This window comes from Protopterus annectens, chromosome 10.part0 (assembly GCF_019279795.1).
Source record: "Protopterus annectens isolate FY-2018-M chromosome 10.part0, PAN1.0, whole genome shotgun sequence".
In the NCBI taxonomy this organism is placed as follows: domain Eukaryota; kingdom Metazoa; phylum Chordata; order Ceratodontiformes; family Protopteridae; genus Protopterus; species Protopterus annectens.
The window spans coordinates 1243857373-1243877700 of record NC_056744.1 but is presented as its reverse complement, the minus strand read 5'-3'; the positions used below and the strand labels follow the sequence as shown (position 1 = coordinate 1243877700).

Sequence of the window (20328 nt, the reverse complement as noted above, 5' to 3'; positions counted from 1 at the left end):
TCCTCCTCTGCCTCTCCTTCCCAAGGTGCTCTTGAAGGTCAGACAAGACAAGCCCTCCATGATTCTAATAGCTCCAGATTGGCCTCGACAGCACTGGTACCCTCTGCTGAGGAGTTTAGTACGGGAGCCTCCTTGCCTTTGCCTTCAATTCCACACCTTTTGTCTCAGGCAGGCAATCATTTCCTCAATGTCAGGATTCAGTCCCTGCATCTAACAGCCTGGCATATTCTGTTCTAGAACCTGGAGGGTCGCAGCTTCCTCAACCAGTTTTGAATGTTATTTTGGAGGCCAGAAGGCCTAGTACAAGGAAAGTTTATGCTGATAAATGGAGGAGATTTTTTATTTGGAGCACAGCAAAGAGCTTTGATGTTTCCAGGCCTGATTTGAGTGTTTCACTTCAGTATCTTACGGAATTATTAGACAAGGGTTTGTCTTTCTCTTCTGTAAAAGTTCATGCTGCAGCCATTTCTGCTCACTATGACTGTGACCCACCATTATTCTCTCATCCTTTGTTTAAGCAATTCCTTAGAGGGGCAAAGAACATAAGACCCCCGCGTAGAGCTCCTACTCCTTCCTGGGATCTCAATTTTGTGTTGGAAAAACTTACTTTACCTCCTTTTGAACCTGCAGCTACGTCTGAGTCATTTTTGTCTTGGAAGACTGCTTTTTTGTTGGCCATTACGTCTGCTAGAAGGGTATCTGAATTACAGGCTCTTATGGCAGTTGAACCCTTCCTGATTTTTCATAAGGATAGGGTATCTCTGCGTACTAACCCTACTTTTATGCCTAAAGTGGTTTCAAATGTGGCCTTGAATCAATCTATTCATTTGCCTACTTTTTATGCTGATCCCTAAAATAAAGGGGAGAAAATTTTGCACACTTTGGATATTCACAGGCAGTTGCGTTATTATTTGAGCAGGACTAAAGGGTTCAGACAGTCTCAACAGTTATTTGTTTCTTTTGCTTTGGCCTCTCAGGGGAAACCTGTTTCAAAACAAACTATTTCTAAGTGGATTGGCCATTGTATTGCTTTTTGTTATTCTCATCATGGTAAGGAGATTCTGGCTGGAATCAGACCTCATTCCACTAGGGCTACTGCCACTTCTACTGCTTTTTTAAGGGGTGTAGCTACTAAAGATATTTTGGAAGCAGCTACTTGGAGTTCAGTGCACACTTTTTCTAAACATTACCATCTCCCTCTTTATTCCAAATCTAGGGCTGGATTTGCCACTGCAGTCTTACAGGGCTTATTAGCAGCTCCCAATGCTTTATGATTTTGCCAGCCTCCCTTTACCTTTGCTTTGGGATTCTACCCACAGGTTATGACTGCAGCAATGTGAGATGAAGAACATAGTACAGTTTTGTACCTACCATAAATGTAGATGTTCGAAGATCCACATTGCTGCAGTCCAATTTACCCTCCCTCCTTCCCCTCTGTAGTTTGGATTGGTTGTATGGTTTGGGTGGTACATGTTGTTTGTACATGGGTTTTGGCTGTGGCCTTTCTTTTTAGGGCCTTCTGACATCTGGGGCAAGAAAAGACTGAGGATATGACGTCGGTCATGCGCTTTAATACCATGACGCACTGACGTCAGATCTGAGCGCCCATGACCGACGCCAGCCTAATACTTTGGTATTCGGGCCGACCGAGGACAGCGGACTACCCACAGGTTATGACTGCAGCAATGTGGATCTTCGAACATCTACATTTATGGTAGGTACAAAACTGTACTTTTTTGGGTTTACCTGGATTAGCACTGCACAGAGACAAAGGGAGAAAATACAGACTCCACACAGAAGGAATCACAACCAAAACTCAACCAGAAAGTGAAGTGCTGTAATACAGAATGCTACTCACTGCACCACTGTGCCAGTAATCAGCTGCTATAACACACAGCCTTTCCAGACTGCCACAGTCCTACCAGCAGCCGCCATACCCAGCAGTTAATGTCATGTTTGACTGTGTACAATTTGGGTGTGACACTTTAATAAAATAAAAGAGCAGGTGCCCAAAATAATTTAGCGCACACACGTGCACACATGCAGATGTTACCATCAAGTAGCTGTCATAACAAAAAACATTTATAGCCACTGTGTGAATGTGGCCATGTACTGCAGATGTTTGATTGTGATTAAGCTGATGAATAAATTCATAAATAACTGTCACAGATGAATGTATCTTCTCAGCTCACTGCTGTCAGAATACATTGTGCAGCCAACTACAACCCCCCCCCCCCCAACTTACCTCTCAATCTGTTATCTGAAGAGTTAAGGAGAGGTACAAATTGCCATTAACTTAGAATAACAGGCCTTGCATTAGAGTTTTTTTTTCCTTGAAGGCTGCTTGGTCTGAATTTCATGTGTCTGTCCTTATTTACTAACTTCAATTCTCATTGATTTGCCAGAAAAAAACGCAATGGAAAGAGCAGTCCAAAATATGATAAAAAAATTAAGACATTCTGCAAAATTAGGGACACATGAAAGTGTCTATGCGCACATAACATATATACATATATTCATGTACACACACACACTGCCATCAGTTATAACTAGTGTGACTGTGAATGTACAACTCCAAAGTCTGGTTGTGTGTGTTCTGATCTTCTTGAAAGTCTGCTGGTTGTTTCCCTTTGTTTGGTTTGGTTTGTGCTCTTCAGTTATGCAAAGAAGTGCCTTTAAGAAATGTAGTTGCAGCCGAAGGACTCCCCCATTAAATAGCACACCTTGTACATCCTGTTACCTGGAAAAGTTCATTTTAATTAGAAAAGTGATAGTTGTGAATGTCTTAACCACCCGGCTATTAGAAATAGAAAACTCAACTGATTTTACACACTTAAAAAAGGAGAGCTTCATCCACCCCCAAATGGGATATTGAACTTTGGACCAAGCTCATCATTCACAATGGCAGAGGCAAATCTCAGGATTCTGGCCAGCTTAAAGAAAAGGATACAGACAAGAAAAAAAAAATAGGGTGAGAAAAGTATAGCATTGACAGTGCTAGAGAGATTTCTTCAGCTGTAGTTCACAAAAGAAAATCCAAGGACAGCGAACTCGTTCTTTGCCAGTCAGATTTGGTGATTCATTGTTTTTTTCTCCCCTTTTCTTCACCTCCCTTTTGCAGCTTGTTTCATTCACCAGGTCTTCTGGACCCACTTTAGCCTCTACTGACTCAACCTGACCCAGTTCTGTGACTGCTGAGGAGATCAAGGATGCAGATGCAGTTTCGTATTGTTTCTTGGGTGCGTACCTAACCTCCACTCACTTTGTCTGCCTTGTGAGGTACGCAGTCCTTGCCTACAGGTGGTGCATACATTCTTCCATATATGCACACCCTACCGACCAGGTGGTATATTGGTTGCAGTCTCCCTCCCTGCCAGGATGAGCAAGGCTTCATTAGCCACTCATTCCTATTCTTCTCCCATCCATACCTTCCAGTGCCTTTTCCACTAGTTGAAACTGATCATCTGGGCCACAGTAAGGGCTTTATCCTTCTACACCATGGGGCTGGATAACGTTGGAGAGTTTGTTTCAAATTGCTTAGTGCCCACAGGGATTCCATCCTACTGCCTTAGACCATTATTTTCCAGATCTGCCAGGATCTGGAAGTGTTTTTCTCATCCTCCTCTGGTGCAAGGGCAGACAGCAACTATTCTTCATTGCCTTTCTTTTCTGCTTTTTCATCCCTTCTGTTCTTGCTGTCCTTGTTTAGGAACCTTTTTATGAGACTGGACATAAAACTTCAGGTGTTCTCTGCTGTGGTCTTAACTTTGTGGCATCCACCCTTTGCAGTTGACATACAAGGCTTGAGAGTTGCTAAACAATCTTTCATGAAGTACATTACTAGATGCACTGTCTTGATGTTAGGTGATGAACCAGACATTGGAAGTGATCACAGTACCAAGGTGTAGCTGCTTTCAATTATTTCTTCAAGGATGTTCTTCGTGTTTCACTGTTGCAGTCATCACATTTGGGTTATCTGCCTGCAGGTAGCCCTCAGCCAGCCTGAATACCAGAGTCTTGGGATTTCTGCGTCGGATGCTGTTGCTTCTTCCATGACGTCAGGTCATCAGGGGTATAAAACATGCAGCCGACGCCATTACATCAGTCTTTCTTGCCGTGCGGTGCCCGAAGCAGATCGCAAGTGCCAGTCAGCCGACTCCTGAAATTTTCGTTTTCAAGTTTCAGACCTGAAGTCTTCTAAAAGATAAGTACCCCGTTGGGGATCCTTTTTTCTTGCTCTAACCAATGTCAGAAAAAAATTAATAATTGTCTTGGCTGTGGAAAGCAAATACCTCATAGAGATTTTCATTCTTACTGCGTCACCTGTTTAGGCCCAGACCACGACGTCCCTCGCTGTTGGTTTTGGGCGTTCAATGCCCGAACTGTCATCGGACAATTTTTGTAGCTAAATACTTTTGCTCTCGATCTTCGTACTCTGAAATGGCTTTGGTAAGCCATCCAACTACCAATCTTCTGAAAAAAAACGTGAGGATAAAGAGAGAGGCAGACCGCATAGGTCCAAAACTGCCGATGATGCTACCATTAAGCTAGTCACCAGTCCGCTGGTACTCAGCGAGGTACTTTCGCAGCCTCTGATACCCTCTTCTACAGATTCGCAGGCCTCTACTGAGACGCATTCAAAGTCCGGTGTGCCGTGAGATGCTTCTTGACTATGGGACCTGCGGATGTCTGTACCGTGGATGGGTCCGAAGCCACTGTGCAGTCACCGGCTTCTGAGGGTGTATTCAGGCCTACCGATTTTCATATTAAACCAACAACTTTGTTTCAAGCCAAAAATACTGAATTTCTCAGGCCTTAAGTTTGCACTACGCCTAGGAAACCGATGACCAAAGTGCATTCTCAGGCCCACAGGCCTCAAAAACAAATTAGAATGGCTGAAGACCTTATTACCTTAATTAGGGAAAGCCAGCCTTCCTCCTTAGAGAGACCTAGAACTGATTTCCCTTCTGATTCTTCTGATCAGGAATCTGATATCTCTGTTCCTTCTGACTACCAGGACATACCATATCTACCTATGAGGATTCTGATGCAGAGGATTCCCCTCCCTCTGCTTCCCCCCAGAAGAGTTTTTCTTTTGGTGAACCCCTGCAATACCCTTAGGGAGCATTTCCACTTGGAAAGCCAGAACTACTCTGTCCAAAAAGAGACTCAGGGAATTTTTAAACTTGCCTCAGCACAGACCTCTAGCTATCTCTCATGTTCTGGAGATTGTAGATCATGTTTTCTTGAAATCCAGCCTTACCCCGGATACTTTGCCTCCAACTCCCAGGAAACCTGACAGGTACTATAGAGTACCTGACTCTCTCAAATTCCTTTTCAAGAATCCTACTGCGGATCCAGAGACCATTTCCCAAGGACCAAAAGGCATTAAGGCTACTACTGCCAAGAATCCTACCCCTTCTGACAGGGATTCTAGGGATTTAGACAGATGGGGTAAGAAGGTATACACCTCTGCTACTCTGGCCATTAGGGCTTTAAATTGCCAGTTTCATATGTTAAAGTATCAGCAGCATATTATGGGGCTAATTAAACAGAAAATGATGTTGATTATTGACTGTGCAGAACACAAAGATTTGCAAGAGTTCATGCATTCTGCTGACCAAGTTGGTAAACATACTTTGCAGTGTGGTTTTGATGCATCTTGTAGGGCTGCTGTCACTGTGTCTGTTCTTAGAAGGCATGCTTGGCTTAAGGAACAAAACTTGCCAGATCATCTCAAAGCAAAATTATTGGATGCATCCTTAAACCAAGAGTGCCTATTTGGCAATAAAGCAGAAGAAGTTCTCAAAAAGATGGAGGAGCAAGCTAAATCTATGTAAACTGTTAAATATTTCTTACAAGTACAGCCACCTAGATTCAGTAGGCATTGGCCTTCAAAGAAATGGTCCCTTTCAGGCCTTCTCAGTCCAAATACAGGGGCAGCAGACTCCCAAGACTTCAGTCTCAGGTTATGCACAGATCTAAGCAGTGGGGTGCACCCATGTCCAAAACAGGGAGTAGTAAGCCACCCCTCTATGGTAAACTTGCACAATGACTTATCCTTAACTCCCCCCAAGCCTTGCTCAAGTACTTGCACCTTTAGGAGGAAAACTGGCGCTGCATGCAAAAAAACTGGGAATACATTACCCAAGACAAATGGGTTTTAAACAGTTTGCCTAGGATACAGATTCCAATTCCACAGTTTGCCTAGGATACAGATTCCAATTCCACAATTTGCCTAGGATACAGATTCCAATTCCACTTACTCCCAACCCTAAGTGGATGGCCAGACCTCCCCCCAAACCAGTAGGCGGAGGCCCCAAAGCAAGTACTTTTCCCCAGCATCAAGGCTATTCAGCCTGTCCCAGCAGAGCAAGGGGGACAAGGCTTTTATTCAAGACCGTTCCTGGTTCCCAGAAAAGAAAACCCTGGCGTCCTATCCTGGATTTATCTATTCTCAACACCTTTCTGGTGGTTCCTAAATTCAAAATGTTAACTCTCCAACAGCTGCTTCCTAAGCTAGCCAAGGATGCCTGGCTGGCAACCCTAGACTTAAAAAGAAGCTTACCTGCACATCCCCGTAAGGGAATCTTGCAGGAAATACCTTCGCTTTAGGGCAGGCTCTATGCATTATCAGTTCTCTGCACTTCCCTTTGGCTTATCTACTGCTCCCATGGTATTCACAAAGTGCCTAGCTCCAGCCATTGCTTTTTGCAGGTAGAGAAGTATTCAGATTTATCCCTACTTGGATGAATGCCTGATTCAGGCGGAAAGTCAGGACTTGCTACTACAGCACCTGGCATTTGTAAAGAGACTTCTAACTTCACTAGGGTACACCATCAACAAAAAGAAATCACACCTTGTACCCTGCCAACAGATTGTATTCCTGGGAGCAAGCTTGAACACAACTTCCCAGATGGCATTCCTTACTCCAGAGAAACAAATTTATTTGACAACTTACTACAACCTACTGGCCACCAAAACCCAGCCATCTTCAAGGAAAATACTGAAAAATCTGGTGTTCATGGCCTTTTGCATTCTGTTAATTCCATATGCAAGACGGCAAATGAGGAAACTTCAGTGGTATCTTAAAAAAAGTCTGTGGTGTCAACATTCTCAGGACCTGGAAACAATAATTCCTATCATTCCGTGTCTAAGGGCAGAGTTCCTTTGGTGGGCAGAGGCCTGCAACCACAAGAAGGGACTCTTTCACTCTACCCCCAGCCGCCCGGACTATACATGGGGTGCTCACATGGCAGGGAGGTGCATTCAGGACAAATGGTACCCAAAGCAGATGCAGCTGCATATCAATCAAAAAGAAATGTTAGCTGTACAGAATGCTCTGACCGCCTTCGAAGGCCTTATTCTATCAGGACAGCTGTTGGTAAAGACAGACACCACACTTATGTGGTACATCAACAAGCAGGGGGAAACGCATTGCTACCCACTCAGCAGACTAGCCATGGCTCTGTGAAACACAGCTTTGAGCAACCAAGTGCACCTACAAGCTCAATTCCTGCCAGGCAAACTAAATTCACTGGCAGACTTGAGCAGAAATCTCATGGACCCACACGAATGGAAACTGGAACCCAAAATATTCAAACTTTTGGGGAACAGATGGGTGACACCAGAGGTGGACCTGTTTGTTTCCCCTCGGAACTATCAATTGAACAAATACTGCAACAGAACTCTCCACAGCCAAGCTTGGAAGGTTAATGCTCTGCCCTTTTCCTGGGAAAGCCTTTCAGTCTATGCATTTCCCCCTCTGCCTCTCCTCTCGAAGGTTCTACTAAAGATCAAACAGGACAAGCCAAGGACAATCCTTATTGCACCAGACTGGTCACGCCAGCACTGGTATCCTCTTTTGTGCAGTCTGACAGTGCAACAACCATGGCACCTGCCTCCCTGCTGTCCCAGCAGGGGGGCCAAATTCTGCACCTTCAGCTTCAGACCGTGAATCTTGCAGCCTGGCTAATCCCATGAACTCACCTCTAGCAACCCTCAGTAAGCTGGTGCTGGATGTCATTCTTGAGGCAAGGAGGCCTAGTACTAGAAAATCATATTCAGAAAAGTGGAAAAGATACTGTTCCTGGAGCCAGTCTCAAGGAATGGCCACAACTGTGCCCAGCTTACCTCATATACTAGATTACTTGACAGCAATGCTCCACAAGGGCCTATCCTTCTCTTCAATTAAGATTCATGCCTCTGCCATCTCCGCTCATTATAATACTAAGCCACCCATCTTCTCTCATCCTCTGGTAAAACAGTTTCTTAGAGGGGCCAAAAATTTAAGACCCCCAGGAGAGCTCCGACTCCAGCCTGGGACCTTAACTTTGTATTGGAAAAACTTGCACTCCCCCCCACTTTGAACCGGCTGCTACAGCAGCATTGAAATTCCTCTCATGGAAAACAGCTTTACTTCTAGCCATCACTTCAGCAAGAAGTGTGTGTGAACTGTAGGCCCTTGTGGCAGTGGAACCCTTCATTATCTTTTATGCGGATAGGGTTTCCCTCAGGACTAACCCATCTGTTATGGCCAAGGTGGTGTCTAGTGTGGTTTTAAACCAGTCCATTCATTTGCCTACTTTTTTCCCTAATCCTCAAAATAAAGGGGAAAGGATACTGCATTCTCTAGATGTGCGCAGACCGCTTAGATTCTATTTGGACAGGACAAAGCCTCTCAGAAAATCAGACCAGCTGCTCATCAGCTTTGCTGCAGGGGCAAGAGGGGAAGGCCATTTCAATGCAAACCATATGTAAATGGATAGCACACTGCATCTGTTTCTGCTACAAGCACCATGGAAAACCTACCCTCAGGGGATAAGAACACATTCCACTAGGGCTACATCTACCTCTACTATATTTCTCAGAGGAGTCCCCTACCAGGGACATTCTGGAAGCTGCAACCTGGAGCTCGGTACACACTTTCACCAAGCATTACCACTTGCCTATCTTTTTTTTAAATCCAGAGCTGGATTTGTCACAGCAGTCTTACAGGGCCTGATTGCCAGGCCTAATGCTTCTTAATCTGCCTCCACCCTTCCTTAGCTTTGGGAATCAACCCAAATGTGGTGACTGCAACAGTGAAACATGAAGAACATAGTACAGTTGTGTACACTTACCATAAATGTAGATGCTCGAGTGTATTCACTGTTGCAGTTCTGGTTACCCTCTCTCCTGCCCCCTGATTGTCTTTGCTTTCAACTATCCTTTTTGGTTTGGCATATCTTATACTATGTGTATTTGCTTTTTGCCTGGGGTGTTCCACACCATATAATTGCTTTATATTTTGGGGGCACCCGACATCTGGGGCAAGAAAAACTGATGTAATGGCATCGGCTGCATGTTTTATATCCCTGACGACCTGACGTCATGGAAGAAGCAACAGCATCCGACGCAGAAATCCCAAGACTGGTATTCAGGCCAGCTGAGGGCTACCTGCAGGCAGATAACCCAAATGTGATGACTGCAACAGTGAATACATTCTAACATTTACATTTATGGTAAGTGTACACAACTGTACTTTTTAGGCCTTCGTGCCATGGTCCCTTCTTGTTTGGTTCATAAATACACCAGCTATTATTGCTTAGACTGTGACTGCATGTGTCAGACCACCTTTGGTATTTCACAGCTTCACGAATCTACCTTTTGAGCTTTCTTTTTTTAAGGTGTGTCATAGCTTTTAGTTCCCCCATGGGGGTTTTACTATTTCACATTTTTATTTGCTGCTCCACAAAGTCGCGAATGTCAGAAGTTGAAGGTACATTTCTTGCCATATCAGTTGATCAGTAAAGGGGCTCTCCTTTCTGTGTCTAAATTACTCCCCACCCCTTGTTTGGGCTAGCTCCTCTAGCTGGTGACTGCTGTTGGAGTCCTGTTCTAGTTGGTAAATATATGATGTAATGGGATCCTATCTCGCCTACATTCATAACTGATGGGTTCGGAGCCGATACATCGGCTCCGACTCGGCCAACTAGTATACTAGAACAAAGTCTCTTATTGGCTGGGCTACCCTCTATCCCAGGATGCACCACACCTGCTTCCCCAGATCTCGTTTGCCGCTTTATCAAGCTAGACGTGGTCTCGACTTGGCTGGAGCTAAGTGTATTTTCTTCTTTTTTCTGGTCTTTTGACCTGGGGTTTCCTCATAAATTCAATCAACAGCTGTTTTAACAGCTATTCTTAAGTTGGTGTATTGTTTGAGTGTTATTGGCATTTTTTTTGTATCTGTTGGTACTTCGGGCAAGGCCCGTTTAAGTTAGAGGGCCTTTGCCCTTCTTAGTGGAGTGAGTGTGTTGTCTGTTTTTATTCCTTTTTCTTCTCCGGGTAAAGCCCGTTTAAGTTAGAGGGCTTTTGCCCGTTGTTGTGTTCCCTTTGTTGTTCTTTCTCCTTGTGAGGTAAATCTTGTGTTCAGAGGGCTCGTGCCCTATTCTCACGCTTTAAATAGTTTTTGGTGAAGTACTGTTTTTTGTGTGGCAGTTAGATTGTTCCACTCTTCTATTAGTTTGTTGGTGAAAATGGCTAAAGAGCAGAAATCTGGGTTTAAAAAGTGCACTAAGTGCAATTATAAAATGTCTATCACGGATAGTCATGCCATTTGCGTTTATTGTTTAGGGCCAAAGCATTTGCAAGAGACATGTAGTGTTTGCCATGCCTTTTCCGCTAGGGTTCTTCAAGAACGCAAAAATAAATTAATCCTGAAGGACCTTATTAAGCCCTCCTTTGAGGAAGCTTTGGCTTCATCTTCTGCTACTGCTTCTAAAAAGAAAAGGTCGTCGGAGCCGACTACTAAGAAGCATAAGTCGACCTCTTCTTCCTCGGCTCCACTGACTTCGGAGCCGAGGGTCGAAGGGTCTGCCTCGATGCCTCTTTCCTCGGCTCCATTAGTTTCGGAGCCGCAGGTTGGAGCATCGAGAGGCGAATCACCTCCCTTGGTTCCATTGGTCTCGGAGCCGATGGAGGTGTGCAGCTCAGACTCTTCCCCCTCGGCTCCGAAAGCTCCTTCGGCGCCGATCCTTATTCATACTGTGTCGGATCCGGCGCTGATAGTGTTGGAGCCCTTTCGGAGCCGGTCCCCTACCTTGTCTGAGCCGAGAGAGAAGTCGTCTCTGCCCCTTTCTATTTCCTCTAGATCCTCCAAATTATCTGATTCGGATTTGGATAGATTTATTCAGAGGCTTTTCCAGTCTCCGGTTTTCGCAAAAATGGTCTCGGCTCCAGCCCATTCGGCCCCGGAGCCAATCCCCCCCTCGAAGCTTTTGATTCCTCCTCCAACTTCCTCGGAGCCGTTGGAGTCGGTGATGGTGGAGCAAGGCGGAGCCGTACAGTCGGAACCGAGACCCTTTCGGAGTTTATCGGTTCCGACCATTGTTCCTATCCTGTCCTCGGGTTCGGTACCGGGACTTCCTCAGCCGGGGCCGAGGGGAACATCTTGGAGCTAGGTGCCTCGGTGCCTAGTCTTCCCCTCGGAGCATCGGCTGCGGGGATTCCTAGTGCCGTCGTGGTTTCTCGGCCAGTGACCTCCATGGAGTCTGGAGGTCCTGCCTTTGAGGCCATGAGGAGCGCGCTGGCCATGTCCTTGCTGGCTCAGCAGGTTTCCATCTCACCATCCCTAGACCTAGAGACTGGTGCTTCTGGCGTACTGCAGTCCCATGACAGTGGGGTCCCAGGGCCTGAGGATACCCCCGTGGGGTTCCCTTCTTCCGGGGTCCGTCCGAAACCGCTTCGGATGAGCCTCCACGGAAGAAATTGTGCAAGAGGAAGCACGTGGACTCCCAAGATGAGTCTATCACATCTAACACTGACCTCGATGATGCGGAGGGGTCCCCAAAATCATCTTCGGATGATGTCTCTTTCTCGGATATCCTTGAGATTCTGAGACAGAGAGGAGATTGGCAGGCCAAAACCCCTTCCGCTGAGGAGTCAGTCTTCCTCAAGGCCTTCGGGGCCCAGCCCTCCGCCTCCTGGGTGTCTCCGCCCTTCGATGAGTTACTTGATTTAATTTCTCAAAGGGCTTGGGAGCACCCTGACTCTGTGGAACCGGTGCCTGCAAGACCCAACAAATTCCTTTCAGTTCCCCCTCAAAAGGAATTTTTAACGAAAGGAGTTCCTGTAGATGCAATGGTGGTGGCATCTGCCACACAGCAGGACGTGGCAGAGGCTTCAACGTCTATCCACCCTCCTAATAAGGATTCCAGGAGCATGGATAGGTGCGGAAGCGTGCCCTTTCTTCAGCGGCCTTTACCTTACGGTCGCTGAATTACCTGTGTCATTTTACTAGGCTCCAAAGGGACCTCCTTAAAGAGCTAGGTGAGTCCCTCACAGGTAATCTACCTGAGGCGTTAGCCCACACTGTTGGCGCCCAGATGACTACCTTATCATCCATTGTGAACTCGTCCATGAGGCTCAACTCGTATGCGGCCGAGGGGGCAAGTAGAGCAGCGGGAACAGGCGTGGCCCTTAGGAGACACGCCTGGTTACGCTTGTGTTCCTTTACGGAGGCTTTCAAGTCTTCCTTCGCCGACGCCCCTTTTGATGGGTCCTCTTTGTTTGGACCCAAGGTGAAGGACAGACTGACTCGGTGCGAGCAGGAGGGCAAGACCTTGACTGCCGTTGGGGCCCGTTTTTCCACTCCCTCTAGGCCTTACCCCAAGGCCCAGAGAGGAGGGAAAATGTGGTTCAGGAAAATTCAGAGGTCTTTCCCTACTCCACCCAGTGATCCCCCCTCTAGAGGCAGGGGGGGGGAATTCGGGAAGACGCCGTCCCAGAGGTGGCAGAGGCCCCGTAACTCTGGAGACCGCGATTCCTTTCGTGGTTCCTCCTCGCTCACCGTCCCTGAGTTGGTGCCCGACTGTGCAGCTCCGGAGCCAGTCGGGGTGCTTTGCGGAACACCCACAAGCTTGGGAAGCTGTTACCAGCGACCAGTGGGTGCTCGGATTATTACCGGAGGCTATCTCATTCCTTCATCAAGCCCCCTTCCTTCAGGGAAATCCCGGACGTGCCACCCAGTCAGCGGGATCAAGCAGCAATAGAGGTTTCAAAGCTGCTAGAAAAAGGAGTCATCCAGCCTGTCCCCGCCGATCAGATCGGACCAGGAACTTACTCAAGACTATTTTTGGTGCCAAAAAAGACAGGGGACTTCAGGCCCATTTTGGACCTCAGTTCATTGAATCTCTTTGTGAAAAAGTCCAAATTCCGAATCGTCACTCTTCAGTCCATTCTCCCACTATTGGAGAAGGATGTCTGGATGTGCTCCATAGATCTCAAGGACGCTTACTATCACATTCTGATAAGTCAAGAGTCCAGGAGTCATTTACGCTTCTGCCTGGGAGACAGTCATTTCCAGTTTCGAGCACTGCCCTTTGGTCTCACCACAGCCCACAGGGTGTTCACCAAGTGTCTGGCAGTGGTGACTGCTCACCTGAGAAGTCTAGGATTCCAAGTGTTTCCATATCTAGATGACTGGCTCCTTACTGCCACCTCCAAGCATCTACTAATTCAGTCGCTCATGGCCACAGTCAGCTTGGGCCGTTTCCTAGGAATCACTTTCAACTGGGAAAAATCTGTGCTACAGCCATCTCAGCGTATTACCTTTATAGGCGCAGAGTTAGACACAAGAAGGATGCGCGCCTTCTTACCGGCAAAAAGGATTCAGGTTTTGCAGAATCAAGTTCGATCCTGCCTCCCCCTATCAGGAGCTCCGGCCAATCTGATTCTGCAGATGTTGGGGTCGATGGCATCAACTATTCTCCTAGTCCCCTTAGCCAGACTGCACATGCGAGTGCTGCAATGGCTACTTTCGGTTCAATGGTCCTATCAGGAACTTCCCTTGAACCACTTGGTTATGATTACGGAAAGTTGCCGTCGAGATCTGCGTTGGTGGCTCCTCCGATCCAATCTTGACCAGGGGCGACCTTTTATCCTTCATTCCCCCATTGCCACTGTGACCACGGACGCCTCCCAGGTAGGGTGGGGGGGTCATTATCTGGACAGGTCTGTCCAAGGCACATGGCAATCCCAGGAAGCGCATTTACACATCACTATCCTGGAAATGAGAGCGGTGCTACTGGTACTGCAAGCTCTCCATCATGCTCTCCCGCAAGGTCTGATTGCTATCCTATCCGACAACATGTCGGTAGTTTGGTATATAAACAAGCAAGGCGGGACCAAGTCGTACCCACTGTGCAGAGAAGCCATGAGACTTTGGCACTGGGCGGTAGCTACCAACCGCTTCCTAATGGCAATGCACATCCCGGGGAAATCCAATGTGATTGCGGACAGACTAAGCAGGGCTATCCTGTTACCCCACGAGTGGTCCCTCAACCAAAGAGTGGCTGCGAAAATCTTCGCCAACTGGGGGTCTCCCTTGCTACGATTTGTTTGCCAGCCCCCACAATGCGAAGTGCAGAGAGTTCTTCACTCTGACTCCCTCTCAGGGACAGATTCCCAGGGACGCTCTAACCCACATTTGGCCCCCCGGTCTCCTTTATGCCTTCCCTCCAGTTCCCCTCCTGCCCAGGGTGATACAGAAGGCAATTTACCTGGAGAGCGACATGATTTTGATTGCCCCGCACTGGTCTCGTCAGGTTTGGTTCCCCTTCCTTCGGAGGTATGCGGTGGAAGGTCCATGGTTTCTGGACCCGGTGCCAGACCTGTTGACTCATCAGTCAGGACAGTCTCACCCATCTCTCAGGTCCTTGAGGTTGGCTGCTTGGTTACTCCACTTCCATCCTTAGTCAGGGACAGTTCCTCTCTCCGGAGGTTATCCACATTTTGTCCTCTTCTCACAAACCTTCCACTATCAAACTGTATTCCAGCAAATGGAAGAGGTTTGCCCTTTGGGCACAGCGACGGTATAGACCCTCTTACTGCCCCAGTACGGAGGTCTTAAATTTCCTGGCCTCTCTTTTTCAGTTGGGCTCTTCAGTTTCCACGATTAAGGTTCAGCTAGCGGCCATCTCTAATTTTCATGTTTCTTTTGAACCTTCATTAATGGCAAACAAGCTTTGCAAGTCTTTCCTTAAAGGAGCGTGGCTCCTTAGGCCCCTGATATCTCATCCTGTGCCCCCTTGGGACCTAAATATGGTCCTGGCTGCCTTAACTGCCCGCCCCTTTGAACCAGCAGCTACCTGTGATATGAAATTCCTGTCTTGGAAGACCGCTTTTTTAGTGGCCATAACTTCAGCCAAGCGGGTTTCAGAGCTCCAGGCTCTTTGTTTTAATCCTCCTTATTTGATTTTTCACAAAGATAGTGTCCCTTAAATTAAATCCCTCTTTTTTACCAAAGGTAGCATCTTCTTTCTGCATTCAACAGTCCCTAGAGCTCCCTGTATTTTTTCTCAAATTCTCCAATAACGCATAATATATCTTTCATCAGTTGGATGTCCATAGACAACTGCGTTTTTATTTGAACAGGACTACTCAGACGCGGAAGTCAAATCAACTGTTTGTGTCCTTTGCAGTAAACAGGTTGGGTCAACCAGTGGCTAAAACCTCCATAGCTAAATGGATTAAGGATTGCATCTGTTTCATTTATTTGCAGGCTGACAAAGAGCTTCCCTTTCCGGTCAGGGCTCATTCTACCAGGGCAATGGCTACTTCTGTAGCATTCCACTCCAAATTATCAATAGATGATATTTGTGCTGCGGCTACCTGGACTTCTCCGCACACTTTCATTTCTCATTATAAAATAGATGTGGCTTCTCGAGGCAGGGCTTCCTTTGGTTCCACAGTTCTCAGGAGTGTTTTCCAATGAGCCACCTGGGATTTAGGTGCTAGGGACGCTGTCCCATCAGTTATGAATGTAGGCGAGATAGGATCCCATTACATCTTTTAGTTATGTACTTACCATAACCCGGATGTATGGGATCCATCTACATTCATTCATACTCCACCCTCCTTTCCCCCTTCCATTCGGATTTAGAGGAAATGTTGGTCCATTTGGAGATCTTCTCTTGAAGAACTTTAGTTGGTTGGAGTAACTGGTATTTTCTGTGTTTGCATGTAAGTATGAAAGCGAACAAACAAGATCTGGGGAAGCAGGTGTGGTGCATCCTGGGATAGAGGGTAGCCCAGCCAATAAGAGACTTCGTTCTAGTATACTAGTTGGCCGAGTCGGAGCCGATGGATCGGCTCCGAACCCATCAGTTATGAATGTAGGCGAGATGGATCCCATACATCCGAAGTTATGGTAAGTACATAACTAAAAGTTTATGTTGTATCTCTCTAACAATATAGCTACCACATCTTCATTATATATAAAGATGTATGTTTGGTCAGAGGCTGTGAAAGAACTGATGGGTTTGTAATGATGCATTCTATCTTGGTGTGGTACATGACATCATGGCATGCATCACCAGAGATCACTCAACACCCCTGAATCTGGACAGTTTAGGGAATAAAAAATAGTAGAAATGAGAGAGGAGGAAAGGATGGTCCCAGTCATAAACCTATCAAGGAGAGTCCTCTAACATCAACTAGATTGTATATGTTATTCATTATAGGTGTATTTTTTCCCACACATCATTTTATAAACTTGTATTTCCTGCTGTAGAGACACAATATATTATGAGCCACTGTGGCTAAAAAATTGGAGGAGATTGTCTGCTCTTGAAGATTGCTGTTTTATAATGTGCTTGACTTTTTCATGTTTGTGTACTAACGCGGGGACATTTTCTTATTTTAGTATTGAGTTTGATAGAGACTGCGACTATTTTGCCATTGCTGGGGTAACAAAGAAGATAAAAGTGTACGAGTATGGCACTGTGATCCAGGATGCAGTGGATATTCATTACCCTGTTAATGAAATGACCTGCAATTCCAAAATCAGGTATCAGTTTTCACTTGCCAACTTTTACAATTATTTTTTTTTTTTTAATTTAGTGGTTATGTATTTTGTTTCACTTAATATAGCACCTTTGAGATGAGTACATGGACAGTGGCATTACTGTTTTAAGCTCCTGGAGTTAAAGTGGCCTCTCTTCAGTAAAAAACCATGGATAACTGCCATTGCATTTTTCTACCTGCATGCATTATGTCTGGTACTGCTGTCATTTGGCATATAGTGTTTTACTTAATGTTTTAAAGTACAGATTGATCATCTTATTATTTAAAAGATTTATACATTCATAGGTTCATGGACACTTAACAGGATCTGTTAAGATCTTGAAAACCTAGCCTTACATCCCAGTGGTAATTATTAGTCCTTATATTTTGCAATACGAGTATCCAAAGGTGGAACAAACAAGTATGTAATGGAGTAATTACATGGTTCCCATATCAATGAGAGCCAGTGGAGTTAAACTGGGGATAGGTCTGTGATTACCTTCAATGCTTCCAAAGGTCTTTTGAATGTAGTAGAAGTACTGTTTATATTGAGTGGAGTTCAAATCCATAAATATCCATCCAGCATTTCCTGTTAATTATCAAAAGAGCTTAAGGTCCCTTGAGTGGGTGTTTATGATCTCACTGGACTTGTGAATGTGTGATAGGTCTGATGGAATAGTGACTACTGAAGCTCTTTTACACAAAGCAGAGGCCACCTCTCAATAGCCTGTGTGATAGTATGAAAGATGAGTCTAAGCTGCACAGTTTTTATGATTTGGTCACTTTTTTTTTTTTAAGTGACAAACTGTTGTTATTCCAGTTGTGACAAGTGTTTGAATGAGTACATACCAAAAGGGGTATTCTACTCCGTGCTTGTCCTAATGCTGAGTACAATGGAACAATTATGTCCCTAGATCTGGATGCTATACCTTTAGGTACAAGCCGTGAGATGAAAAACGGCTTGATCAAAGTGCAGTTCATTGTTGACAAATGTTCCCAGATCTCTAATTATAGGGTCAATTTTTTGGGGGGAGGGGGTACTACTGTGATAATTACAGAGAGAGTTTTGCTTGCCAAAGGATATAATTATACATTTTTTGGTATGTAGTATTATTCTATGGTTATGATACCAGGTATTTGCTTGGGAAAGGCCCCCTTGTATGATTCTGGTGTCCTCTGGTGAGTTTCTGATGGCACCTAGTGTACAGTCATCTCCAAACCCGGTCATCTACAATCCCTTAACATTAGCTTTGACCTTTAAGAAGGAAATGACAAAGGGGAGTCACCAAAGGACTGTACCCTGGGGCACTTGGCTGTGACAGGTCATTTGTAGGAGGTAGAGACAGCCTCCCTTGCTGTCTGAGTTTAATTTTCAAGCCAGTTTCTGTACAGTGAGTGATGTAGGGGGTTAACATTTAGTTGGGAGAGCTCATCTGTGATGTTTGAGTGTGGAATGGCGTTGAATACCTTTGCGAGGTCCAGATATACAGTGTACACCGATTTACTCTCATCCATTGCCTTAGTGACATTTTCAAAGAAGTCAAGTTAAGTAGGTAAGACCTGCCTTTGACAGATCCAGTCTGAATTGGGTTAGTAGTCTGTAGGTTACTTATATCCCTGTTTATTAGTTTTATAATAATCCTTTCCATAGCCTTACAGATGAGCTGGCCAGGCTTATGGATCTATAATTATCCAGGTCCATAGATGCCCCACCTTTGTGCAAGGGAATAACTGCTGGCTGTCTATCATCTGGGTGGTTATTTTTCGTGATATATGGCTTTGGTTGATTTGATCAGGATTTGGAGTTCATAGTTTAGTTTAGCAAGAGCATCTTTGGCTTCTTGAGAATTAGATTTATTTTTGCATGCAGCAAGTTGTTTTCTTTTATTATAGAGCTTGTTTATGTTAGGGTTCCACCTCAGGGGTTTATTTTCAAAACTGTGCATTGTATTTTTTCTGAGGGGGTTAGATTCTTGCATGCAACTGTTAACATGTTCAAAACACTGGGCAGTAATTGATTCCATGTGGAATCACTGAGGTGGAAAGGGCATTTGAATGTAGCCAGACCATCACTCTATTTTAGTAGGTTAGCCTATGCATTATCTCTGAATACCAGGGTACTGGAGGATACTTCACGTATGGTTGGGGTATTGACTAACTGGTTCAGAGAGTTTGTATTAAAGTCTAGAAGTCGCTGGGCTTACATGTTTGAGGACATACAAGTTCCCCACTTTATGGAGGGATAGTTGGTGTCCTAGGAGAATGTTGTTTGGCTTAATACATAAGGACTCTGTACTGCTTATATAGGTGTTATGGGCTTAAGAGGATATGGGGGGGGGTCCTGTAGTTAGATGTGATGCAATAAGGGACTTTGTTTATAGTAAGATGGATGAGGTGGATTTCCAGGTTGTTATTTTGTCTGAGTATGATTGCTTTTTAAAGAAGTGGTCCCTTACACCTTTAGTGCCTTTGTCTAATGCAGTTGCCCTGTATGAGTAGTAGGCATTGAAGTCCTGCAGTGATAATGCATAGATTGATGTTTTCAAGGGTAAGTAGGACTTCTTGTGGGGTGTTTTAGCTAACTCATTTCTTCCAGTACCACTGTTTTGAGAGTGTACCTTTGTACCTTTAACTTCCAGTGGGTATGGCTTGAGCTCTTACAAAAATGAAGTTATCACCTTACAGTTCAAGCAAATATTCATATTTCTGGAACCATAATTGCTAAAAGAAAATTGTAAATGGCAAACACTAAAAACTGTCTGTCGGCTTTTCCTGGTTAGGGGTTGCCTCAGGGGAACTCCGGTCCACTAATGATTGGCAGTGAATTTTTACGGTGTTGAGTTGCCAGCCTGGCGGCCAACCTTCAAAGAAGGCAAGCCCACGCACGCACCTACCTGCATGTCTTTAAATTCACTTGACCGCGGGGAGGACATGCAGACTCCACACAGTAGGTGCTCCAACTGAGAATCGAACCGAAGAACCTCTTGCTGTGAGGTGAGAACGCTAACCGCTGCACCACCACGGCTTTCAGGATAAATTAATCTTTACATTAGTGGCATTCATTCAGTTTGATGCTTTAAACTGGATTTTATAAGCCACAGTAAAGCCAGTGAATATTAATTTTGCAATGTTGTATAAACAGATTATGATATCTCAGTAACCATTCAAGCAAGACACATGCTGCCAGCAGGATTTTCTTCATGTAGCTGTGAGCTTTCATATGAAGTTATGTAGTTTTGCCTGTTTTACTTGAATGTTGAGATATTTAGAGAAATGTGAAAATTATTACAATACAAATAAGTAGTATACGAATAATCAAGATCTCTTTAGCTGCATTAGACAGAGATCAAATATCAATATAGTTGTGTTTGCCATCATATATGCTTTAAGTTGAAGTCTTTTGATACCTTGTATTTAGCATGGTTTTAGAATTATTAATGCAAATATGAACAAGTAATATTTGACACCTAGAGGTGTGCAGTAAGCGTAAGTAAGTAATTGCAG

General features: G+C 45.1%; 1 protein-coding gene across 1 annotated transcript in view; it reads left to right on the top strand.

Annotated features, from left to right (window-relative positions):
* COP1 (COP1 E3 ubiquitin ligase) overlaps positions 1 to 20328 on the top strand; it is a 1660397-nt gene that overhangs the window by 574090 nt on the left and 1065979 nt on the right. The window contains exon 12 of the mRNA XM_044085965.1: positions 16685 to 16828. Within this exon, the coding sequence (XP_043941900.1) occupies positions 16685 to 16828 (144 nt within the window). The remainder of the gene's footprint in view (positions 1 to 16684; positions 16829 to 20328) is intronic.